At 45.9% G+C, this 27,187-nt stretch overlaps 2 protein-coding genes across 3 annotated transcripts; both read right to left on the reverse strand.

The window, feature by feature from the left end:
• Positions 1 to 26: 26 nt before the first annotated feature.
• LOC122368435 (translation initiation factor IF-2-like) lies at positions 27 to 3,212 on the reverse strand. Of its 2 annotated transcripts, XM_043342359.1 has the most exons (5): positions 3,065 to 3,212; positions 2,709 to 2,840; positions 2,010 to 2,343; positions 1,419 to 1,550; positions 27 to 845 (listed from the first exon to the last, which is right to left on the reverse strand). In XM_043342359.1, the coding sequence occupies exons 1-5, from the start codon at positions 3,165 to 3,167 to the stop codon at positions 539 to 541; spliced, it is 1,008 nt and encodes a 335-aa protein (XP_043198294.1). In that variant the 5' UTR covers positions 3,168 to 3,212; the 3' UTR covers positions 27 to 538. The 2 variants fall into 2 exon arrangements, with proteins under 2 accessions (XP_043198294.1, XP_043198304.1); XM_043342369.1 differs by lacking the exon at positions 1,419 to 1,550.
• On the reverse strand, positions 3,191 to 26,975 carry LOC122368676 (trichohyalin-like). Its single transcript, XM_043342853.1, has 12 exons — positions 26,924 to 26,975; positions 7,463 to 7,713; positions 7,109 to 7,240; positions 6,854 to 6,966; positions 6,362 to 6,673; positions 5,594 to 6,036; positions 5,081 to 5,343; positions 4,592 to 4,762; positions 4,232 to 4,333; positions 3,752 to 3,946; positions 3,386 to 3,648; positions 3,191 to 3,215 (listed from the first exon to the last, which is right to left on the reverse strand). The coding sequence occupies exons 2-12, from the start codon at positions 7,607 to 7,609 to the stop codon at positions 3,191 to 3,193; spliced, it is 2,166 nt and encodes a 721-aa protein (XP_043198788.1). The 5' UTR covers positions 7,610 to 7,713; positions 26,924 to 26,975.
• Positions 26,976 to 27,187: the final 212 nt, after the last annotated feature.

The raw sequence follows: 27,187 nt of genomic DNA on the forward strand, positions 1-27,187 counted from the left end.
TAATAAACAACAACCATAACCCACGGCTGTTTTTACTTTTCATTTATTTATTGTTAGAGGCACAGCAACGACCAAAGTAAGGCACCATAATGTTCGTGTGCGAGGCACTAAGCGCTGTTTTAGCTCACAAGATCAGCATATTCGAATTACATTTGAGTCCTGAGTTCATAATAACAACGATTCATTGCCTAGTTGCTAACAGAGAACAGCACAAACCAGCATTTAAAAGGCAACAAATGTTATAATATATAGTTTACTGCAACTCATTTTCTACCTTCCAATGACTAGCAACAAGGTTTTGGCTTTGTTTCTACTCTTCGATACCAGTTCCCTCGAGCTTCAAGATACCAGTTTCACTATATACAAGTGAAAAGCTACCACCTCTTTGCGACGGGAAAGACTTGCAACAATTTAGTGAGCTACAACAAGTAACAGGGCGGCAGTTCACAGCTGAGGACTAGACTCTGTTATACCCGCGGACCATGTACCACAGACGACAGAGGGCAGTACGGAGCCCGGCGGCGGCACGGGCCGGGTGTCAGCGCCTGCCCGGCCGGCCGGCCGGCCGGCGCTGCTGGCGGGCCGGCGGCGCCGGCGGCGCCGGCGGCGGGGCCCGGCCGCCGCCGCCGCCGCTGGCCGCCGTGGGATCGATGACGCCGACGCGCGGCGCGCCCGTGGGGAACAGACGGCTGTAGCTGGCGTCCCGGTTGGCCAGCTCGAGGCCGATCTGCTGCTTCTCGCGGCGGAGCGCGTCCATCTGCAGTTCGGTGTGGTGGAGCGCCTCCTGCAGCCGGAGGATGGTGGCGGCGTCCTCAGGACGCTGCCGGTCGGCCGCCTCCGCTGCACTGCCGGCACACGCGCACACCGGAGTCAGAACACGAGAAACACGGGCAGAGGGATCAGGCAACGGCGCGGAATGTAGACCATAAAACGGCAACGACAACAGCTGAATACGACGTCTGCAACACAAATCGTTCAGGCATAAAGACCATAAGAAGTGAGCTCATACGACAGGACAGACAGCGGCGGGTTCAGACAGGGACACGCGTGACATTGACCCCAAGACAATCAGGCCTACGCCTGATAACTTATTTTTAAAGTGTACTACGGATAGTGGCTTCAGATCGCTCAGTTTACCAATCGGTTCAATAAGGCCAGGTCAGGCCATTTACTTCAATGATGAACGTTAAACATGTGCATTGTGCCATCACCCTATCATTGTACTTTATACCAAAGTGTTTCTCCATAGCTGCACCAGGATCGTAAACTAAACATCGAACTCGTACGGTAATAAAAGAGACCATTCATATTGCAAAAAGAGCGTTATCAACCAAGTTCTCAGGAAGCAGAGAGAAGCTTCGCACGTTAAACTCTTCAGTGTGATAGAGGAGGAAGAAGGAACATAAAGCTGTCCTTACAGTCTCTCCAGGTTGGCGATCCGGTCCGCGGCGGCGCGGCCGGCGGCCTGCAGCCGCGCCAGCCGGCCGGACAGACGCTGCTGCATACTGTCCACCTGGAGCCGACACTGGGCTCGTACCGACTCCAGCTCACTGCCGCCCCAGCCAGGATAGGGAGGTTAGATACATGACTGGGAGCGGTCGGAGGTCGGGCACGAGGGGTTGTCATGCAGCGAGGGAGGAGATAAATCACCGATGGAAAGCTTCGGGGTGGCCGGTGGTGGGGACAGAAACGCGAGCATCGGGAACAGGAACGCAGTGTCGGGAACGGTGGAGGAGGGAGACCGTTTGGAAGAGAAACGGAACGATACAGGTCAACTACGGGTTAACTAGGCTAACTGCCAACATCATTTCCACATATTTCATAGCAAGCTAGATTAATATCAGGTAACCATATGAATTAACTAAGCAGGATCAATAAGCAAAAGGTTAGACTATGGTCGCACACAATCATTACAGCGCGATCTATGGAACGGCAACTAAATAGCTACGTACTCTTATCTACCACAGAAGGTGACGAGTAAACCGTATGTCAGTGAAGGCCGGACCCACCTGAGGTGCTGGCGGTCGCTCTCAGCCGCCCGCTCAGCCAGCTGCTCGTGCTCCCGTCTCAGCTCGGCCACCTCGCCGGTTAGCTGGTCGGCGCGCCCGTGCGCCGCCGCCAGCTGCCGCTGCAGCTGCTCGGCGCGGTCGGCGGCGTCCGACAGCTGCTGGCGGAGCAGCTCGGCGCGCCGGTCGGCCGCCGCCGCCCGCTCGGCCAGCTCCGAGCGGTGCTGCTCGCCGGCGGCGCTGAGCTGGTGCTGCAGCAGCGCCAGCTGCCGGTCCCGCTCCGCCAGCAGCGCTGACAGCGCGGCCCGCAGCGGCGGACGGTGCCGCAGCGCGTGCTCTGACCGCGGGGAACGGACCAGTCAGTCACACACCGTTTTGTGAAGCTATCCAGCCCCACACTGCCCGGTCCCCCTTCTCTCAGTGTCCCGCTAAAACATTCCGAACATCTACTCTCTTCATCCGGTATTTAGTCTGTAAATCTGGACCCACAGTTACTCGACTGCTTTGTGACCGATTCACGCCTTTCTTGCACTACACCCTACGTTGCCATGGCCATATTATGACACGCATAATTATTCGTGACGTTTTATCATATTTCCCACATTGACATTTTCGCTGCTACGTTGTGCCGCTCTTTGCGTTGTTTTTCCGCGTCTCACTCTGAATTCAACCTGCCGATGCCGAGCCCCATTCAACACTTACCGATCCGGGATCGGGCGTCGCCGCCACCATCCTCGTCATCACTGCCGTCCGGCGATCGGCCGAGTGACGGCGTCTGTGCGGCGCTGCCGTTCCCGTTCGCATCCCCTACACCGCCGTTCACCGCCACCAGCCCTGTAGACAGGGGCAGAGGAGTGAATTATCAAACTGTGTACAGCTAGCCTCACAACTGGGTGAATAATGCGGGATACATCTGGCAAAATGAGAAAGAGCGGGCCCTTTCAGAGTCGGACGCCTGGAAGAAGAAAAAATATTCTTAGATTTACGAAGTACATAAAGTCAACTGACGGGAAGCGTCCAAAAACAATCGCGGCGGAAAGCGAGGCCCGACGTCTGACCTGTTGTTTTCTCCGTTCCGGAGGTGGCGGTGGCCGCCTGCAGCTGACGGTGCAGGTTGGCGATCACCGTCTCCGCCTCTCGCTCCCGCTCCTCCAGCTCCATCTCGTGGCGGTTCTGCTGCTCTCTCAGCTCATCAGCGGCACACTCCAGCTGAGGGCCAGGGAGAGACAGATGGTCACCAGCCGGCTAAAAGGCAAAAACAACGCTACACACGTTCATTTTCATACCTACAATGTCTTAACATCCCGATAAACATAAACTATCTATGCTGGATACGCCTAAAATAAAGACATCAATATGTTACCTGTAACAGGATCTACCTTCTACCGACGGGCACTCGACTGACCTGCCGCTGCAGCTGCCGGGCGCACTGCTCGGCCTCCTGTAGCCGCTGCTCCCGACCCAGCCGCATCGACTCGACGGCCAGGTGCTTCTCCTCCGAGTGCAGACAGTCGAGCTCGGCCTTGAGCGTGCGCCGCTCCTCTCGCAGCCGGTCCTCCCACTGGGCGTCCAGGGCGGCGCGCTCCTGTTCAGCCTGCAGCCGCAGCTGCTGCTCCAGCTGCAGTCGCAGCTGTTGCTGCTCCTGCAGAGACACAGGGCGGGTAAGTTTCGACGAGTTTTATGCCTTTTGCTTTCATAACCAAACATCTCATGTCGAAAAAAGAGCAGTGCGGAAGTCAGCATACCTTTTGTACACTGGCCACCGTGCTATTGTGTTTGTTGACCAGTTCAGTGAGCCGCCGGTTCTCCTCTGCCGTGCGCGCCTCCTGTGTTCGACACAGCTCCACCTGGCGCGTGCCCACGCGCAGCTCACGCATCAGCTCGTGAGTGAGGCCTCGCAGCTGCACCACCTCCGCCTCAAACGAACGGAGAGACTCCATCTGCGGGGAAAATGGCCATAATTACACAGACAGCTCCACTAAAAAAAAAACATTGGAATAAAAATCAACAAAAATTATGCGTATTCTCTTCACCTAAAGAACGTTTCCTCTAAATGTGGCATGTGACAGTGGCATTCAACTGCACAAGTGAACAGAAAAACGATGCCAAGTGAGGAAGAACTTTAGCATACTACCGTACATCGGTGGTGACGGAGTCGCCATGCCATGAACCGTCTGCCCCACATCTCGCTACCCCACTGCCGATGTCGGCAGCGTTCACCTCACCTCAGCCAGCTTCCTGTCGACGCTGGCGCTGCGCTGGTCGAGCTCCTCTCTCTGGGCCGCCAGCTCAGCCTCCACCGTGTGACGCATGTTGGCCAGGCGCTCCTGAACGAACCAGAAAACGGACGGTCAGTCGTGAAACGACACGACGTCTACATCTTCTGTCCATTATTCAACTTGGCAACAATGCATAACCACGACTGCTAACTGCTGCAAACGCTGATACTTAATACAGCAGCCAACAGCGAACTTGGCCCCGAACAGGCTTACTCGTCATTCGAAGTCAGCTAGTTAGCAACAGCGCACTGAACTCCCCATCTACCCATCCCCTGCCCGTTCCAGCCGCGGCGCTCAGACTCTCACCTCTGCCGCGCGCTGCTGCTCGTCCAGTTTGCGTTTGCAGTCTCGGCGCACCTCCCTGAGCCGGGTCTCAGCGTCGTCCATCAGCTGCTGCTCGCGCTCGGCAGTCACCGTCTGCAGGGCCTCCACCCGGCGGCGGCAGTCGGACTCGAGAGAGGCGCTCTCCTCCAGCGCCTGTAAACAAAACACGGTTATATCACTGTCGTCAAGGGCGACCCCATGACAGGGTAAGTGATCAAGCATCAAAGTCAGGCCATGTTTGAAAAAAATCAGCGAAGCTTGATAGCAGTGTCAATGTAAAACGTAAACTTCAGGTGAAAATTAATGCATGGAACAATTGGTAAAACAAGAAACGACACTGTATTGAACTATAATTCTTTTCTGGTATTCTCGCATCTTCAATCAAACATTGTGACCCACTTCAGCCGAGCGGTGGTCCCAGTTTCCTGTCTTGAATACTCCACCACCCCTCAGATATCTGTCAGTTCTCACGGCCTGCATCAGTTGCGACTGCTCCTCCCGCTGCGTCTCCAACTCCTCCAGCTGCTGCCGCGCCTCCTCCAGCTCGCTCCGACACTCCTCCAGCAGGCGCTGGGTCTGCTCCAGTTCCGTCTGTAGGTCTGCTGTGGCCGACTCGGTCTCAGTCCCCGCAGGATTGGCCTCGGACGCGGCAGCGGCAGACTCGGCGGCGGCCCTGGCCTCAGCGGCGGCAGACTCGGCAGCGGCCAGATCAGACTCCAGCTGGCTGATGGTGGCTGCCAGGGAGGAGGCGCATGGTCAGGGGTGAGAGGGACAGGCCGAGCGTTAACGGAAAATAGTCAAGGACATAAAATAACGTCCGATCCCATGCTCTTCAAGTTTCAAAACTCTAGTGTGAAATAACCGCTTAATAAAAGAGAATACATCACCCACACCCAGCAGATGAAATGGTGACTAATAGTAAATCATGTTACCTATTAGCATAGAAAACAAAAACAAAATAACCCTGTAACAAGCTGAACCCACCGTCCCTGGCGATGAGCAGCTGGGAGAGCTGGTCGGCGCGGCTGCGCGCGGCGGCGCCCTCGGTCTGCAGTGTCTGAAGTCGCTCAGTCAGCCGCTCCGTCTCGGCGGTCTGCTGGCGCGCCTGCTGTCGGGCCGCCTCCAGCTGCGCCTGCGCGCTGTGCAGCTGCTCGCAGCGGCTCTGCAGGTGCTCCGTCAGCGTGACCAGCCGGGCGTCCTGGTCGCGCAGCCGGCCCTCCTGCAGCTCCAGCCGTCCGTCCCGGTCCCGCAGCTCGGCCACCGAGGCGGACAGTTCAGAGGTCAGCCGGTCCAGTTCCTGCTGCCGCTCCGTCAGCCGGGCGCCGAGCGCCTGCTCCCGGGAGAGCGTCTCCTCCAACTGCCGCTGGCGTTCGTTCAGCTCGGACCGCAGCTGCTCCAACCGCTGCTGCTCAGACGCCAGCTCCCGCCTGGTGACACGGAGAGAGACATGTCAGAAGTCGCATCAACCAGTGAGACCGGCCAGTGGAGACGGGTAGCAGCAGCATAGCGCACGTCCGAATGCCGACCTTGAATCAGCAATACACGTGGAATGAGGGAAACGCTCATAAAACAAAAGCAAACAAAGCGCATGCAAAAGACGGCCAAATAAACCGATAAAATGCTAACCATAAATTGGAATGGTTGCTGATTTATCACCATTAGACCTGAACTACCTACCATTTCCGTCAAACTGACAATGTGGTATAGCACAATCCCACAATCCACCAGTTAACCGCCCGGGCCCACACCCACCTGAGCATTGCCGCCTCCTCCGCCGTCCTCTCGCTTTCGGCAGCGGCGCGCTCGCTCTCTGCGCGCCACGTCTGCGCCCGGTCGGCCTCCTCCCGCAGCTGACGCTCCAGTCGCAGCACGTTCTGCTGGAGGGCGTCCCTCTGCTGGCCGCTCCGGAGCAGCGCCGCCCGCTCGGCCGCCAGCTCCGTCTCCACCTCCGTCAGCCTGTCCGACTGCGAGCGCTGCACCTCCTCGGCCTCGGCCAGCGCCGCCCGCTGCGCCGCCAGCCGCCGCTCCGACTCCTCGGCGGCGGCAGACAGCTCCGCTTCGTGTCTGGGAAATACACACAAAGGCAGAGATGGGCAGTCAAACACAGACTTACGACTTTATCGTGGTAATGACAAAGAAGCCTGCAAAGTTTATAAGTGCGACAAAACACTAAATCATCGAACTATGTCCGTTCTTATCTGATATAGTACTAACACACTGAGTCTATTCAAGCACTGGACTTACTGTTGCTTGGTCCGTTTGAGCTCCTCAGCAAGGCTATTAGACAGCGCCATCTGTTCGTCCAGATGGGCCCGCAGCTGAGACATTTCAGCCGAGCGAGTCGACTCGGTGCGCATCTGTCGAGGCAAATGGGAACTTTTCAATGTGGGCCATATTATAGAGTTCAGTGATGCGAGCACACGATATAACGATATCAGCACAAGACACATCATAATCGTGGGTGGGTAAAGCACAGGCTTTGAGCCTTGATCCACTTACCAGGGAGGCAGCGTTGCTGACGTGCTGCTGCACATCAGCAGTGAGCTTCCACATCTTCTTTTCGTAGTCATGCTGCATGCGAGTTTGGTAAATTTCCAGTTCGTCGTTCTTCACATTCAGATTATATATTACCTGAAAGCATAGAAATGTGAAATCACCGACGAAAGTGTGTCCCATAAATAAGTGCATGCTTATCTCAATGAGCATAAAACAGGTTCACTTTTATCAAATTTAAGTGTTTTGACATTTATATCAGGAACCATACCCCAAAAGTTTGTGTCGAAATGCACTGCTGGCTGGATATGCCAGAGAGAAATAAAGACTACACATTGCACAATAACACTTGTCACTTACCTTTGTCAGTTGTGCAATCTTTTTACACATTCTGTAAACATCAGCGCTGCTAATTGTTGGGTCCAGGGGCGCGACGTCATTTTCTTTGGCCATTCCAGTGTTGGCACGGAGAACATGTAAATCTTGCCCCGAACTTGCTTCAGCCATTTCTCTTGAAAATTATTACCCGATGGTAAAATATCTTGAACTAAACCAACTCATATTAGAGGTAAATATAATGGGTAATCATTGGAATTAGATGGAGCCATGGTCTGGAAACAAGACAAAACATATCGTTAATTACAAATGCATCTGAAACACAGTAAGATGTCAAACTGAACCCATAAGATGGGTGTAAAACGTTAAAGATTGTAACAGCCGAATGGGGCCATTAATGTCACGAACGCTGAGTGACCAGCCTTCAATCAATCTGTACGTGCATCAAGTGCTATGATATTCAGATACACTTTCAAATGCACATTCAAAAAAACTCACCAAATGCAAAGTTTTGGCTACCATCGTGTAGCCAGGAAAGCCCTGATTCTGAAAATATATATCCCAATACATGACACTCAATAGTTTACGAGATATACCTGTTTTCCTTTTGAAGGTCATTCAAGGTCATATAGTGGCAGGTCATCAAAAAAACTCACCAATATACACCAAAATTACAGGATATATAGTACAAAGCAGCCTCCATCGAATGGTGGTAGTCGCTATTCATGACACTTCTGCGTTTTTGGTACAGGGGCCATTTTTATTTTCAAATGCCTATCTCGCTAATGTTAACACTGCCTGACTTAAAGGCCAATAACTCCCAAAGTACATCACCGTTCTCTTTCATCTTTTGGTGACACGTTTGCAAGGCCCTGGGGCAGTTTTTGGTTAAATGCCTACCCATGACGCCTTCTCAAAACTTGTGTACGCGGCTTTGAAAATATGACATTTTTGGTGATGCGGTTAAAGTCATAAAAAAAGAACTCACCAATATGCACAAAAATTACAGGATATATAGTCAAAAGTGACCTCCATCGATTGGTGGTAGTCTCTATTCATGACACTTCTGCGTTTTTGGTACAGCGGCCACATTGATATTCAAATGCCTATCTCGGTAATGTTAACAGTGCCTGACTTAAAGGCCAATAACTCCCAAAGTACATCACCGTTCTCTTTCATCTTTTAATGACACGTTTGCAAGGCCCTAAGGCAGTTTTTGGGCAAGTGGCTACCCATGACGCCTTCTCAAATCGTTTGTACGCGGGTTTGAAAATTTGATATTTTTGGTCATACGGCCAAAGTCAACAAAAAAGAACTCACTAATATGCACAAAAATTACAGGATATATAGTCCAAAGTGACCTCCATTGAATGGTGGTAGTCTCTATTCATGACACTTCTGCGTTTTTGGTACAGCGGCCACATTGATATTCAAATGCCTATCTCGCTAATGTTAACGCTGACTGACTTGGATGGGTATAACTCCAAAAGTACATCACTGATCTTGTTTAACTTTTAGTGGCACCTTTGCAATGCCCTGTGGCAGTTTTTGATCAAGTGCCTACCCATGACGCCTTCTCAAAACTTCTGTACGCGGGTTTGAAAATTTGATATTTTTGGTCATACGGCCAAAGTCAACAAAAAAGAACTCACTAATATGCACAAAAATTACAGGATATATAGTCCAAAGTAGTCTCCATCGAATGGTGGTACTCACGATTCATGACACTTCTGCGTTTTTGGTACAGCGGCCACATTGATATTCAAATGCCTATCTCGCTAATGTTAACACTGCCTGACTTAAAGGCCAATAACTCCCGAAGTACATCATCGTTCTCTTTCATCTTTTGGTGACACGTTTGCAAGGCCCTCAAGCAGTTTTTGGTCAAATGCCTACCCATGACGCCTTCTCAAAACTTGTGTACGCGGCTTTGAAAATATGACATTTTTGGTGATGCGGTCAAAGTCATAAAAAAGAACTCACCAATATGCACAAAAATTACAGGATATATAGTCCAAAGTGACCTCCATCGAATGGTGGTAGTCTCTATTCATGACACTTCTGCGTTTTTGGTACAGCGGCCACATTTATATTCAAATGCCTATCTCGCTAATGTTAACACTGCCTGACTTAAAGGCCAATAACTCCCAAAAAACATCACCGTTCTCTTTAATCTTTTAATGACACGTTTGCAAGGCCATAAGGCAGTTTTTGGTCAAGTGCCTACACATGACGCCTTCTCAAATCGTTTGTACGCGGGTTTGAAAATTTGATATTTTTGGTCATACGGCCAAAGTCAACAAAAAAGAACTCACCAATATGCACAAAAATTACAGGATATATAGTCCAAAGTGACCTCCATCGAATGGTGGTAGTCTCTATTCATGACACTTCTGCGTTTTTGGTACAGCGGCCACATTGATATTCAAATGCCTATCTCGCTAATGTTAACGCTGACTGACTTGGATGGGTATAACTCCAAAAGTACATCACCGATCTTGTTTAACTTTTAGTGGCACGTTTGCAATGCCCTGTGGCAGTTTTTGGTCAAGTGCCTACCCATGACGCCTTCTCAAAACTTTTGTACGCAGTTTTGAAAATTTGATATTTTTGGTCATACGGCCAAAGTCAACAAAAAAGAACACACCAATATGCACAAAAATTACAGGATAAATAGTCCAAAGTAGTCTCCATCGAATGGTGGTACTCACGATTCATGACACCTCTGCGTTTTTGGTACAGCGGCCACATTGATATTCAAATGCCTATCTCGCTAATGTTAACGGTGACTGACTTGGACTAGTATAACTCCAAAAGTACATCACCGATCATGTTTAACTTTAAGTGGCACGTTTGCAATGCCCTGTGGCAGTTTTTGGTCAAGTGCCTACTCATGACACCTTCTCAAAACTTGTGTACGCGGCTTTGAAAATATGACATTTTTTGTGATGCGGTTAAAGTCATAAAAAAGAACTCACCAATATGCACAAAAATTACAGGATATATAGTCCAAAGTGACCTCCATCGAATGGTGGTAGTCCTTATTCATGACACTTCTGCGTTTTTGGTACAGCGGCCACATTGATATTCAAATGCCTATCTCGCTAATGTTAACACTGCGTGAATTAAAGGCCAATAACTCCCAAAGTACATCACCGTTCTTTTTAATCTTTTAATGACACGTTTGCAAGGCCCTATGGCAGTTTTTGGTCAAGTGTTTACCCATGACGCCTTCTCAAATCGTTTGTACGCGGGTTTCAAAATTTGATATTTTTGGTCATATGGCCAAAGTCAACAAAAAAGAACTCACCAATATGCACAAAAATTACAGGATATATAGTCCAAAGTGACCTCCATCGAATGGTGGTAGTCTCTATTCATGACACTTCTGCGTTTTTGGTACAGCGGCCACATTGATATTCAAATGCCCATCTCGCTTATGTTAATGCTGACTGACTTGGATGGATATAACTCCAAAAGTACATCACCGATCTTGTTTAACTTTTAGTGGCACGTTTGCAATGCCCTGTGGCAGTTTTTGGTCAAGTGCCTACCCATGACGCCTTCTCAAAACTTTTGTACGCGGGTTTGAAAATTTGATATTTTTGGTCATACGGCCAAAGTCAACAAAAAAGAACTCACCAATATGCACAAAAATTACAGGATATATTCCAAAGTGACCTCCATCGAATGGTGGTAGTCTCTATTCATGACACTTCTGCGTTTTTGGTACAGCGGCCACATTGATATTCAAATGCCTATCTCGCTAATGTTAATGCTGACTGACTTAGATGGATATAACTCCAAAAGTACAACACCGATCTTGTTTAACTTTTAGTGGCACGTTTGCAATGCCCTGTGGCAGTTTTTGGTGAAGTGCCTACCCATGACGCTTTCTCAAAACTTTTGTACGCGGGTTTGAAAATTTGATATTTTTGGTCATACGGCCAAAGTCAACAAAAAGAACTCACCAATATGCACAAAAATTACAGGATATATAGTCCAAAGTATTCTCCATCGAATGGTGGTACTCCCGATTCATGACACTTCTGCGTTTTTGGTACAGCGGCCACATTGATATTCAAATGCCTATCTCGCTAATGTTAACGGTGACTGACTTGGACTGGTATAACTCCAAAAGTACATCACCGATCTTGTTTAACTTTTAGTGGCACGTTTGCAATGCCCTGTGGCAGTTTCTGGTTAAGTGCCTACTCATGACGCCTTCTCAAAACTTGTGTACGCGGCTTTGAAAATATGACATTTCTGGTGATGCGGTCAAAGTCGTAAAAAAGAACTCACCAATATGCACAAAAATTACAGGATATAAAGTCCAAAGTGACCTCCATCGAATGGTGGTAGTCCTTATTCATGACACTTCTGCGTTTTTGGTACAGCGGCCACATTGATATTCAAATGCCTATCTCGCTAATGTTAACACTGCGTGACTTAAAGGCCAATAACTCCCAAAGTACATCACCTTTCTCTTTAATCTTTTAATGACACGTTTGCAAGGCCCTATGGCAGTTTTTGGTAAAGTGCCTACCCATGACGCCTTCTCAAATCGTTTGTACGCGGGTTTCAAAATTTGATATTTTTGGTCATACGGCCAAAGTCAACAAAAAAGAACTCACCAATATGCACAAAAATTACAGGATATATAGTACAAAGTGACCTCCATCGAATGGTGGTAGTCTCTACTCATGACACTTCTGCGTTTTTGGTACAGCGGCCACATTGATATTCAAATGCCTATCTCGCTAATGTTAACACTGCCTGACTTAAAGGCCAATAACTCATAAAGTACATCACCGTTTACTTTCATCTTGTAATGACACGTTTGCAAGGCCCTAAGGCAGTTTTTTGTCAAGTGCCTTCCCCATGACTCCTTCTCAAATCGTTTGTACGCGGGTCTCAAAATTTGATATTTTTGGTCATACGGCCAAAGTCAACAAAAAAGAACTCACCAATATGCACAGAAATTACGGCATATATAGTCCAAAGTGACCTCCATCGAATGGTGGCAGTCGCTATTCATGACACTTCTGCGTTTTTGGTACAGCGGCCACATTGATATTCAAATGCCTATCTCGCTAATGTTAACGCTGACTGACTTGGATGAGTATAACTCAAAAAGCACATCACCGATCTTGTTCAACTTTTAGTGGCACGTTTGCAATGAACTGTGGCAGTTTTTGGTCAAGTGCCTACCCATGATGCCTTCTCAAAACTTTTGTACGCGGGTTTGAAAATTTAATATTTTTGGTCATACGGCCAAAGTCAACAAAAAAGAACTCACTAATATGCACAAAAATTACAGGATATATAGTCCAAAATGGTCTCCATCGAATGGTGGTACTCCCTATTCATGACATTTCTGCGTTTTTGGTACAGCGGCCACATTGATATTCAAATGCTTATCCCGCTTATGTTAACGATGACTGACTTGGATGGGTATAACTCCAAAAGTCCATCACCGATCTTGTCTAACTTTTAGTGGCACGTTTGCAATGCCCTGTGGCAGTTTTTGGTCAAGTGCCTACCCATGACGCCATCTCAAAACTTTTGTACAAGGGTTTCAAAATTTGAGATTTTTGGTCATACGGCCAAAGTCAACAAAAACGAACTCACCAATATGCACAAAAATTACGGCATATGTAGTCCAAAGTGACCTCCATCGAATGGTGGTAGTCTCTATTGATGACACTTCTGCGTTTTTGGTACAGCGGCCACATTGATATTCAAATGCCTATCTTGCCTATGTTAACACTGACTGACTTAACTCGCTTACCCGCGTACAAACGATTTGAGAAGGCGTCATGGGTAGGCACTTGACCAAAAACTGCCTTGGGCCTTGCAAACGTGTCATTAAAAGATTAAATAGAACGGTGATGTACTTTGGGAGTTATTGGTCTTTAAGTCAGGCAGTGTTAACATTAGCGAGATAGGCATTTAAATATCAATGTGGCCGCTGTACCAAAAACGCAGAAGTGTCATGAATAAGGACTACCACCATTCGATGGAGGTCACTTTGGACTATATATCCTGTAATTTTTGTGCATATTGGTGAGTTCTTTTTTTATTGCTTTAACCGCATCACCAAAAATGTCATATTTTCAAACCCGCGTACAGAAGTTTTGAGAAGGCGTCATGGGTAGGCACTTGACCAAAAACTGCCACAGGGCATTGCAAAGGTGCCACTAAAAGTTAAACAAGATCGGTGATGTACTTTTGGAGTTATACCCATCCAAGTCAGTCAGCGTTAACATTAGCGAGATAGGCATTTGAATATCAATGTGGCCGCTCTACCAAAAACGCAGAAGTGTCATGAATAGCGACTGCCACCAGTCGATGGAGGTCACTTTGGACTATATATGCCGTAATTTTTGTGCATATTGGTGAGTTCGTTTTTGTTGACTTTGGCCGTATGACCAAAAATCTCAAATTTTGAAACCCTTGTACAAAAGTTTTGAGAAGGCGTCATGGGTAGGCACTTGACCAAAAACTGCCACAGGGCATTGCAAACGTGCAACTAAAAGTTAGACAAGATCGGTGATGGACTTTTGGAGCTATACCCATCCAAGTCAGTCAGCGTTAACATAAGCGGGATAAGCATTTGAATATCAATGTGGCCGCTGTACCAAAAACGCAGAAATGTCATGAATAGGGAGTACCACCATTCGATGGAGACCACTTTGGACTATATATCCTGTAATTTTTGTGCATATTGGTGAGTTCGTTTTTGTTGACTTTGGCCGTATGACCAAAAATCTCAAATTTTGAAACCCTTGTACAAAGGTTTTGAGAAGGCGTCATGGGTAGGCACTTGACCAAAAACTGCCACAGGGCATTGCAAACGTGCCACTAAAAGTTAGACAAGATCGGTGATGGACTTTTGGAGTTATACCCATCCAAGTCAGTCAGCGTTAACATAAGCGGGATAAGCATTTGAATATCAATGTGGCCGCTGTACCAAAAACGCAGAAATGTCATGAATAGGGAGTACCACCATTCGATGGAGACCACTTTGGACTATATATCCTGTAATTTTTGTGCATATTGGTGAGTTCTTTTTTGTTGACTTTGGCCGTATGACCAAAAATATCAAATTTTCAAACCCGCGTACAAAAGTTTTGAGAAGGCGTTATGGGTAGGCACTTGACCAAAAACTGCCCTAGGGCCTTGCAAACGTGTCATTACAAGATGAAAGAGAACGGTGATGTACGTTATGAGTTATTGGCCTTTAAGTTAGGCAGTGTTAACATAAGCGAGATAGGCATTTGAATATCAATGTGGCCGCTGTACCAAAAACGCAGAAGTGTCATGAATAGAGACTACCACCATTCGATGGAGGTCACTTTGGACTATATATGCCGTAATTTTTGTGCATGTTGGTGAGTTCTTTTTTGTTGACTTTGGCCGTATGACCAAAAATATCGAATTTTGAAACCCGCATACCAACGATTTGAGAAGGCTTCATGGGTAAGCACTTGACCAAAAACTGTCTTAGGGCCTTGCAAACGTGTCATTTAAAGATTAAAGAGAACGGTGATGTACTTTGGGAGTTATTGGCCTTTAAGTCACGCAGTGTTAACATTAGCGAGATAGGCATTTGAATATCAATGTGGCCGCTGTACCAAAAACGCAGAAATGTCATGAATAAGGACTACCACCATTCGATGGAGGTCACTTTGGCCTATATATCCTGTAATTTTTGTGCATATTGGTGAGTTCTTTTTTATGACTTTGACCGCATCACCAAAAATGTCAAATTTTCAAAGCCGCGTACACAAGTTTTGAGAAGGCGTCATGAGTAGGCACTTGACCCAAAAACTGCCAAAGGGCATTGCAAACGTGCCACTAAAAGTTAAACAAGATCGGTGATGTACTTTTGGAGTTATACTCATCCAAGTCAGTCACCGTTAACATTAGCGAGATAGGCATTTGAATATCAATGTGGCCGCTGTACCAAAAACGCAGAAGTGTCATGAATCGGGAGTACCACCATTCGATGGAGACCACTTTGGACTATATATCCTGTAATTTTTCTGCATATTGGTGAGTTCTTTTTTGTTGACTTTGGCCGTATGACCAAAAATATCAAATTTTCAAACCCGCGTACAAAAGTTTTGAGAAAGCGTCTTGGGTAAGCACTCTTGACCAAAAACTGCCACAGGGCATTGCAAACGTGCCACTAAAAGTTAAACAAGATCGGTGATGTACTTTTGGAGTTATACCCATCCAAGTCAGTCAGCGTTAACATTAGCGAGATAGGCATTTGAATATCAATGTGGCCGCTCTACCAAAAACGCAGAAGTGTCATCAATAGAGACTACCAACATTCGATGGAGGTCAGTTTGGACTACATATGCCGTAATTTTTGTGCATATTGGTGAGTTCGTTTTTGTTGACTTTGGCCGTATGACCAAAACTCTCAAATTTTGAAACCCTTGTACAAAAGTTTTGAGAAGGCGTCATGGGTAGGCACTTGACCAAAAACTGCCACATGCCATTGCAATCGTGCCACTAAAAGTTAGACAAGATCGGTGATGTACTTTTGGAGTTATACCCATCCAAGTCAGTCAGCGTTAACATAAGCGGGATAAGCATTTGAATATCAATGTGGCCGCTGTACCAAAAACGCAGAAATGTCATTAATAGGGAGTACCACCATTCGATGGAGACCACTTTGGACTATATATCCTGTAATTTTTGTGCATATTGGTGAGTTCTTTTTTGTTGACTTTGGCCGTATGACCAAAAGTATCAAATTTTCAAACCCGCGTACAAAGTTTTGAGAAGGCATCATGGGTAGGCACTTGACCAAAAACTGCCACAGGGCATTGCAAACGTGCCACTAAAAGTTAAACAAGATCGGTGATGTACTTTTGGAGTTATACCCATCCAAGTCAGTCAGCGTTAACATTAGCGAGATAGGCATTTGAATATCAATGTGGCCGCTCTACCAAAAACGCAGAAGTGTCATGAATAGCGACTGCCACCAGTCGATGGAGGTCACTTTGGACTATATATGCCGTAATTTTTGTGCATATTGGTGAGTTCGTTTTTGTTGACTTTGGCCGTATGACCAAAAATCTCAAATTTTGAAACCCTTGTACAAAAGTTTTGAGAAGGCGTCATGGGTAGGCACTTGACCAAAAACTGCCACAGGGCATTGCAAACGTGCCACTAAAAGTTAGACAAGATCGGTGATGGACTTTTGGAGTTATACCCATCCAAGTCAGTCAGCGTTAACATAAGCGGGATAAGCATTTGAATATCAATGTGGCCGCTGTACCAAAAACGCAGAAATGTCATGAATAGGGAGTACCACCATTCGATGGAGACCACTTTGGACTATATATCCTGTAATTTTTGTGCATATTGGTGAGTTCGCTTTTGTTGACTTTGGCCGTATGACCAAAAATCTCAAATTTTGAAACCCTTGTACAAAAGTTTTGAGAAGGCGTCATGGGTAGGCACTTGACCAAAAACTGCCACAGGGCATTGCAAACGTGCCACTAAAAGTTAGACAAGATCGGTGATGGACTTTTGGAGTTATACCCATCCAAGTCAGTCAGCGTTAACATAAGCGGGATAAGCATTTGAATATCAATGTGGCCGCTGTACCAAAAACGCAGAAATGTCATGAATAGGGAGTACCACCATTCGATGGAGACCACTTTGGACTATATATCCTGTAATTTTTGTGCATATTGGTGAGTTCTTTTTTGTTGACTTTGGCCGTATGACCAAAAATATCAAATTTTCAAACCCGCGTACAAAAGTTTTGAGAAGGCGTTATGGGTAGGCACTTGACCAAAAACTGCCTTAGGGCCTTGCAAACGTGTCATTACAAGATGAAAGAGAACGGTGATGTACGTTATGAGTTATTGGCCTTTAAGTTAGGCAGTGTTAACATTAGCGAGATAGGCATTTGAATATCAATGTGGCCGCTGTACCAAAAACGCAGAAGTGTCATGAATAGAGACTACCACCATTCGATGGAGGTCACTTTGGACTATATATGCCGTAATTTTTGTGCATGTTGGTGAGTTCTTTTTTGTTGACTTTGGCCGTATGACCAAAAATATCAAATTTTGAAACCCGCGTACCAACGATTTGAGAAGGCTTCATGGGTAAGCACTTAACCAAAAACTGTCTTAGGGCCTTGCAAACGTGTCATTAAAAGATTAAAGAGAACGGTGATGTACTTTGGGAGTTATTGGCCTTTAAGTCACGCAGTGTTAACATTTGCGAGATAGGCATTTGAATATCAATGTGGCCGCTGTACCAAAAACGCAGAAATGTCATGAATAAGGACTACCACCATTCGATGGAGGTCACTTTGGCCTATATATCCTGTAATTTTTGTGCATATTGGTGAGTTCTTTTTTATGACTTTGACCGCATCACCAAATATGTCAAATTTTCAAAGCCGCGTACACAAGTTTTGAGAAGGCGTCATGAGTAGGCACTTGACCCAAAAACTGCCAAAGGGCATTGCAAACGTGCCACTAAAAGTTAAACAAGATCGGTGATGTACTTTTGGAGTTATACTCATCCAAGTCAGTCACCGTTAACATTAGCGAGATAGCCATTTGAATATCAATGTGGCCGCTGTACCAAACACGCAGAAGTGTCATGAATCGGGAGTACCACCATTCGATGGAGAAGACTTTGGACTATATATCCTGTAATTTTTCTGCATATTGGTGAGTTCTTTTTTGTTGACTTTGGCCGTATGACCAAAAATATCAAATTTTCAAACCCGCGTACAAAAGTTTTGAGAAAGCGTCTTGGGTAGGCACTCTTGACCAAAAACTGCCACAGGGCATTGCAAACGTGCCACTAAAAGTTAAACAAGATCGGTGATGTACTTTTGGAGTTATACCCATCCAAGTCAGTCAGCGTTCACATTAGCGAGATAGGCATTTGAATATCAATGTGGCCGCTGTACCAAAAACGCAGAAGTGTCATGAATAGAGACTACCACCATTCGATGGAGGTCACTTTGGACTATATATCCTGTAATTTTTGTGCATATTGGTGAGTTCTTTTTTGTTGACTTTGGCCGTATGACCAAAAATATCAAATTTTCAAACCCGCGTACAAACGATTTGAGAAGGCGTCATGGGTAGGCACTTGACCAAAAACTGCCTTAAGGCCTTGCAAACGTGTCATTGAAAGATGAAAGAAAACAGTGATGTACTTTGGGAGTTATTGGCCTTTAAGTCAGGCACTGTTAACATTAGCGAGATAGGCATTTGAATATCAATGTGGCCGCTGTACCAAAAACGCAGAAGTGTCATGAATAGAAACTACCACCATTCGATGGAGGTCACTTTGTACTATATATCCTGTAATTTTTGTGCATATTGGCGAGTTCTTTTTTATGACTTTGACCGCATCATCAAAAATGTCATATTTTCAAAGCCGCGTACACAAGTTTTGAGAAGGCGTCATGGGTAGGCATTTGACCAAAAACTGCCTTAGGGCCTTGCAAACGTGTCACCAAAAGATAAAAGAGAACGATGATGTACTTCGGGAGTTATTGGCCTTTAAGTCAGGCAGTGTTAACATAAGCGAGATAGGCATTTGAATATCAATGTGGCCGCTGTACCAAAAACGCAGAAGTGTCATGAATCGTGAGTACCACCATTCGATGGAGACTACTTTGTACTATATATCCTGTAATTTTTGTGCATATTGGTGAGTTCTTTTTTGTTGACTTTGGCCGTATGACCAAAAATATCAAATTTTCAAACCCGCGTACAGAAGTTTTGAGAAGGCGTCATGGGTAGGCACTTGACCAAAAACTGCCACAGGGCATTGCAAAGGTGCCACTAAAAGTTAAACAAGATCGGTGATGTACTTTTGGAGTTATACCCATCCAAGTCAGTCAGCGTTAACATTAGCGAGATAGGCATTTGAATATCAATGTGGCCGCTGTACCAAAAACGCAGAAGTGTCATGAATAGAGACTACCACCATTCGATGGAGGTCACTTTGTCTATATATCCTGTAATTTTTGTGCATATTGGTGAGTTCTTTTTTGTTGACTTTGGCCGTATGACCAAAAATATCAAATTTTCAAACCCGCGTACAAACGATTTGAGAAGGCGTCATGGGTAGGCACTTAACCAAAAACTGCCTTAGGGCCTTGCAAACGTGTCATTAAAAGATGAAAGAGAATGGTGATGTACTTTAGGAGTTATTGGCGTTTAAGTCAGGCACTGTTAACATTAGCGAGATAGGCATTTGAATATCAATGTGGCCGCTGTACCAAAAACGCAGAAGTGTCATGAATAGAGACTACCACCATTCGATGGAGGTCACTTTGGACTATATATTCTGTAATTTTGTGCATATTGGTGAGTTCTTTTTTATGACTTTGACCGCATCACCAAAAATGTCATATTTTCAAAGCCGCGTACACAAGTTTTGAGAAGGCGTCATGGGTAGGCATTTGACCAAAAACTGCCCCAGGGCCTTGCAAACGTGTCACCAAAAGATGAAAGAGAACGGTGATGTACTTTGGGAGTTATTGGCCTTTAAGTCAGGCAGTGTTAACATTAGCGAGATAGGCATTTGAAAATAAAAATGGCCCCTCTACCAAAAACGCAGAAATGTCATGAATAGCGACTACCACCATTCGATGGAGGCTGCTTTGTACTATATATCCTGTAATTTTGGTGTATATTGGTGAGTTTTTTGATGACCTGCCACTATATGACCTTGAATGACCTTCAAAAGGAAAACAGGTATATCTCGTAAACTATTGAGTGTCATGTATTGGGATATATATTTTCAGAATCAGGGCTTTCCTGGCTACACGATGGTAGCCAAAACTTTGCATTTGGTGAGTTTTTTTGAATGTGCATTTGAAAGTGTATCTGAATATCATAGCACTTGATGCACGTTCAATCTGTGCGTCATGCGAGTCCGTCGTGATGCCGAGATCGTCCTACGCCGATCGACCTTGTGGTCTTTTCATGTTCACATGGGCCCCCTCAACAACGAAAACACGAGCGCGTCCGCCTTACTAGAGACGAATGTTTTATCGATAACAAAATTAGAGGATGCAAACTGTGTCTTTCAAACATCCTCGCACTGGAGGGGCAAGCTGACCTTCCGGCATCTGGGCCCAATCTTACCAATGCCGTGAATAGGCAAAATGCCGTGAATGGAGCCCATTCACGGCAACGGCATATTACCAATGCCGTGGATAGATATTCACGCCATCTCATTCACGGCATGCGGTCGATGTTTATCCACGGCATTTTGGCAGTGCTTTAACATGGGCAGTGGCACAAGCTGCCGCGAAGGCGGCAGAACAAACACAAATAATCAGCTGTTTGCGCTGTCGGTGGCCGTTCCATTCACGCCACCTTTTAGTGCCGTGAATGGCGGGTGTTGTGAAAGGGATAGGTCGCTGGGAGGATATTACTATGCAATATTTGACACGATTATTTTTTTAAAGTAAAGAATTCTTCATATAATGCCCTTGACATCTTAGAGCGACGATTACACGCATAGTTATTATTTCAAAAAACATGTATTTTCCAGGGTTAAAATCACAATCAAATCCATAAAAATAAACATGTTTGTTCATTATATGGTCTTATTTTTCAAATCCATACGAGATCGTGGAGGCGATTTTAGCATCTGGGCCCAATCATACCAATGCCAAACCTATCTATATATGCTATAATATGGGTGTTTCAGTGTTCACCCCGTCCGGACGTCTCACAAACATCCTTCATGATTTCTAAGTAAATATTTAAAACAATTAAATACCGTAAACTTGTCAAACAAGTATCAGCACTCACAATGCATATTTTACCACTTTCTGTCTGGCACAGACAGCTACGGAGCATGCTGTCTTCATGCGTCTCAATCTGACTTCTGAACTGAATGCCTTTTTCTTGATATGTTATGGTTTTGAGATGTAGACGGGTTTCTTCAATATTTTGAGTAATTCCTTTTGTTATCGTGCTCGTAAAAAGCAGCAAATAAGGCTATAGCTTGAGCTGGCCGGGTGCATGTACCCAAAGTTTAAACTTTACGAGCTGCATTTCAATTGCATTATTCCAATGTCTTAGAAACAACAGCGGAGCTATCACTAGATCGTTACTTCAATAATTTTATCTCAAAATTGTTGCAATATCTTAACAGCAAGTAAATAGAAATGATGAGCAGCGAAACGAAGTTGAAATCTAATCCACTCGATTTTCTCAGCGCGAGAATGTCCTCGCGAAAGTTTACTAGGCCAGTAATCCGCTTTTCAGGAGAATTCTTTAGGCAGGCTTTAGTTTTTCTTAGCTTGCTATCACGTTTTCCACAAATAACTTGTCCTTCACACATATGTATGGCTCTAAAACAAATAAACGCCCGACAAAACTTTAAATAGAGAGCTATACTTGTTCACAAGCAATACGCACAATTTCCGATAGCGAAGGTGACAAGAATTGACCAATCACGTTGCGTGTTTTCTGCTGGCGCTGAATTGTACCGTGGGCAAAATGCCGTGAATAGAAATGCCGTGGCACGGCATTGGTGAGATTGGGTAAATGGAGTGCCGTGGCTCAGCCGCCGTGGTAGGCATCCACGGCATCTGCATCCACGGCATTGGTAAGATTGGGCCCTGGTTAGATGCTGGATGGATGAGGAATCAAGCACTGCACGCAATCCACACACGTCATTCCACGATCTAGTGGAATCGCGGAATTTGCTTTGAATCCCGCCAAATATGTATATCACGAGTAATCTTGGAACGGAAGACAATGAATATAATATTCATTGAATACACGATTTATTCATCACGAACAGCTAAAACCCCGACAACACGTAAGTTTACAAAGACCGACTAAACGACTGAGCTAGAGGACTTATTCGCAACACGAATACACAGAGAATGATGGAAATCATTAGCTAAACTCGTTAGAGACCAGCTGTCCAGCAATGGATACGCATTTGCCGCATTTTAAGTCGACCGCCACTCCCGGTCTGCGCAGGAAGTGGGACAACAGGACCAAATTCCTCATCACATTGCGGGTGCAAAAACAACAGGGACGAGGAGCATCACCTGGCTTGGTGGGTAAGATATCTGCCCATTGCAGGCAACTGGTTCACGACCAAAAACAGCATTTTGACCTTGTTTAACCCTCTCAGGTGGGCTAGCTGACAACTGGTTAATGAGAGGCATGCCGCATGCCCAACCTCTGCCCAAGAGGATCATCATACCACCATGTAAATACAGCATTGATGTAGTGGTCATATTGCTGCAAATCGAGGTGGTGCCAGTGGGATGGGATGGGTGTATTGATGCCATCTCTAACTCAACTTTAACACCTGTGGCAGAGTGTGCTGACTTGCTGAGGGTGTGAAACGTGTACTGGTACAGCCCCAGCAGTGCATGCTTACTCATGGCAGCTCTAGGACTTCTGCAGTCACTGCTACTAAGGGTGTACAGTGCATAACACTCCTGCTTTGAGATGTGTAATTTGAAAGATGTGGTGCAAGAAATGGCACAGAGACTTAATTTTGTTGTAATTGATGCAGAACATAGGTTGTTGAAATGTTTTCTTTTCTAATCTCAGGGCATCAAAAAGGAAATTTTTGAGCTAACATGACATCTGATGACTTGATATATGACATGACCTAAAACTGACTGAATCAGGTACTCTCTTCAAAGTCTTCATTAACCCGCGCCCCGTAGGGCTATCGGCTTTAAAGGAAATAGTTCACTTTTAACATGGGGTTTTGAGCTGGAATAGCAGTTTCGTAGCTTGAGCTGAGACTAGCACAAATCAGGAGCTTTTACGGCTCAACGATCACCCTAGACGAAGAAATTCCATTTCTCGTTCCGAAAAGAGTGCCTTGTAGAGGAATGCGTGCCTTGCACAGGAATGCAGCCACGTCATCGTCAGCCAATCAGCGTGCTGCTTACAGCCAATGCAGTATTCGTAGGTTTGAGCTACGCAATATGATTGGTCAATGCGTAATAAGCTTCCGCGTCAAACATTATTTTACATAGAATATAGTTCGCCCTATATTAAAATAAAGAAAATAATTGTTTTTACAAAAAGGTTTTATTTTATTTCATGATTATTTTGAGCATAAAAAATCATAAATCAATAGCAAAATACTGATTTCAGGAAAGTGGACTGTTTCCTTTAAGTAGGTACACCTTTTCTTTTTTGTATAGCTATGACGCTTTAGAGCGTTATTAATGAAATGAAATTAGGCATGTTTTAACCTTATGCTCCTAACAGGTACCTACTAAATGTATCATTAACCCTCGCCGGCCGAGGGGGGAGGGCGGGTGCCATCCCCTAGATTTTTTTCGCGATAGCTCCAAACACGCTGGCGATAGAGAGCTGAAACTTCGCAAGCCTGACCCTTGATTCAAGCCAGATCTTTTGACACCAACCGCATTTTCGCGTCAGGTCAGGTCACTGACCTATGACGTCATACGTGAACCTCTGCACGGTCTTCAGATGTCGCAACTTCACAACGCTCTCAGTGCCAAAGGAGCTTTAACAGGGAGATGAAACTTACAGGACGTAGTATCCTCCAGAGGTCTCACAACTTTTATATCTCGGATTTTTTTTCTTCTAAAGATCACATGAGATCAGTTCGGTCACGTGACCTCACCATTATAGGTAAATGGGGGAAAAAATGAAAACTGCTATTTTGGCGCCGGGAACGATCTCACACTATATCAACCACACGGAATCGTGATTTCATGCACTCCTTGCAATATTCAATTCTTCACTTTTGTATTGCTGACCTTGCGTGACGTCATTTATGACGTCACTAGGGTCATAACTTGGAGTTTTTCGTCAATAACTCCTGATCAAATTGAGCTATGTAGCGAGCCGGGAAAGCCACCAATGGACTCGGGAAGACCTGCCGAATCGACTGATGTGCAACATGACCTCCTCCGACCAACTTCGTGACCTGGGGGGCGCTGACCTGACCTTGACCCGAGGTGAACACTTCAAGTTGACCTCACCCGAACAAAAAAAAAAAAAAAAAATGCCATTCGACGCGCCTGAGCGAGGCGAACACGATGATGCCAAAATCGCGGCTCTGCCACCGTTTTTTTTTTGCCAAGCTATTTATGAAAACTGAACCTGTGCCCTTGGTTACTTGACCTAACCTCAGAGGTCACCAGTTGACCTGAGACCTTAATCGTTTTTTCCACGACGCTCTAGCTCCATCAGGGGCGAAACGGCGAGGGGGTCGTACTTACCAACCCCCCCCCCCCTCGGCCGGCGCGTACGTAGAAAACCAATAGGTCCGGCGAGGGTTAATGTATCATTGAATGGGAGCATACAACATATGTACATATATGTTACAGGCCGTATGAAACCTCCGTCCGTTTGCAAACGGTCTGGCCGAGTCACGCCGTTTGAAAACGACCTGAAAACACCGGCCGTTTGGAAACGGCCTATAGGCAATTTGAAAACGGCTTAGTCAGTTTTCAAACGGCCTGGCGAAGTACAACAACCTTTGAAGGTAACTTGATTGATCCAGATTGGTAGATGCTCGGGTCTGCGGAAGGACTAGTCTACGTCGAACATTTTCTAGTCGTCCATGTGCTCGTCTCGGCCCTGTTCCCGACAATAACTAAAAGGTTTTAACCCTCGCCCGTATTGGTGTTTTTTTTCCAGCCGCGAATGTATAAGGGGGGAGGGGGTCCGTTGGACCCCCCCCCCCTTGCCGTTTCGCCCCTGATCGAGCTAGAGCTTCGCGGAAAAAAACGAGCGTGTTGCCCGTCACGAGAGGAAGCCGATAAGACCCAATTGTAAGGTCCTAGGTCATCGGTTGACCTTCCAGGTCAGGTCAATGACCCAAAAGTCGGGAAAATCGGGACCTGTTAGAAAGTCGTAAAGCGTCGCTGCTATGGGGTTTTTCGGGGTGCTGATCACGAATAACATGTTAGTTTTGATCACAGATGATGTCTTCATGCATTTAGGCCAGGTCGGGTCAGGTCATGGGTCAGGTCAACCAGTAAGGGTATTCGTAGTAGGTGGCAATCGCCTCTGACAGCTTCGTAACATGTTACGAAGGCACCAAAACTACTTCGTAAATGTTCATATGGTTGCTAAATTCGAATTCAGCTCCAAAAAGTGGCCTAGAAAAATGTAAAACTCGAAAAAGTGAGCCGAGGTCATCAAAGGTCAATGACCTGACCTGACCTTCCGGTAACCTTGATACCCACCCTAATGCATGGGAGCAACATCATATCCGATGTTTGAACGCTTAAAACCACGAAAAGACGGCAAACACGCGGCAATGCGAGCCGACATACGCCAAATCGCGATTCCAGCCAAACATGGTCTCGAAAAGTAGGTCACAGGTCAAAGGTCATTAAGGTCAGGGTCATGAAAATTTCAGGGTAGGTGTAAAATGATAAACGTGAGGGTTCTGAAAGCTTCGTCGCGATCGGCCGCTTTTTACGCGAGCTATTCGCGAAAAACCGAAGGGGAGGGGTCCGTTCGACCCCCCCCCCCCCCTATACGGGCAAGGGTTAAGATTCATCCAGCTTATGGAACCTGGTGAAATCATGCCACAGGCAGTCCATGGGGCGACAGATTGCTAACAGTCGTGTTTCAACAAACTATTGCTCTCAACATTGTCCAGCTGTCTTCACACTGACCAGACAGTTCTCAAACTGCCTAGCTAGGCCGTTTGCAAACGGCCTGATGCCTAATAGCTGCCATATGGCCTATATAGGCGATTTCCAAACGGCCTGAAATTTCATGCAGTTTGCAAACGGCCTGGAACTTCAAACCGTTTTCAAACGGCCTGACTTTTCAGTCCGTTTGCAAACTGACTGGGCCGCCCAGGCCGTTTGCAAACGATAGAGATAGAGATGTGCTAGAGTGGTGAAAACACGTCAAATGTGTTCAGCTCGACGATACGGATCGACTAACATACAGCATGACCGGTGACCCTGTCCGGTCAAATTATGACCTTGATTAATGAGAACCTGAATGAGGGAATCTTTTTAGGCAAGCTTGGAATCCAATAAAAACACTGAAAATGAAATCATGCTACAAATTTCATTGCTTACCTCAGCAATGAAATCAGTAAGGAAAGAACAGCAATATTTTTGATGATTTCTTCAGGCTGACAATGCCTCAGCCATATTGGCACGCTACTGGCTGAAAATAAGTTGCTTAACCCGCGCCCTGCTGGGGGGGGTGTTTGAACACCCCCCCTTGTGGTTTTTCGCGAATATCTCAAAAACGGGGTCTTAAAAAGACCCACTGAATCGCCACGATTTTAAGTGCATGTCATAAGATCTCTATGATTCCAGCCAGCACGAACAGACCTATACGAGTGACCTTATAGCTGACATGAGTAGCTGGTAGGGGAAAATTGCTTAACATTTTTGTATATTTTATCCATATTGATAACAACTATCACAACCCACACTCATGCTAAAAAATTAACCTTATACCTCTTGACCTCTTGGAAGGGGCTTGGGGGCAAGGCTTGGGAGCTTGCTATTTTTGACGCGCCACAGTTGTCGAAAAGCATTACTTCATGCACTTCCTCCAGAAATACGTTCAAAACGTGCTCAGCTGATGAGTTTTGCCTATTTTGGGGGAATTAAAAATTCATCAAGAAAAGAGCTTATATTCGTTATTTCTTATGAAAAAATATATGTAACGAACTCTTCTAAAAATAAAAAATAGTGTAAAACTTCAGTAAAATGCTGAAAACCGTCAA

This window comes from Amphibalanus amphitrite, unplaced genomic scaffold (genome assembly GCF_019059575.1).
Source record: "Amphibalanus amphitrite isolate SeventyFive unplaced genomic scaffold, NRLGWU_Aamphi_draft 000032F_arrow, whole genome shotgun sequence".
NCBI lineage: Eukaryota > Metazoa > Arthropoda > Thecostraca > Balanomorpha > Balanidae > Amphibalanus > Amphibalanus amphitrite.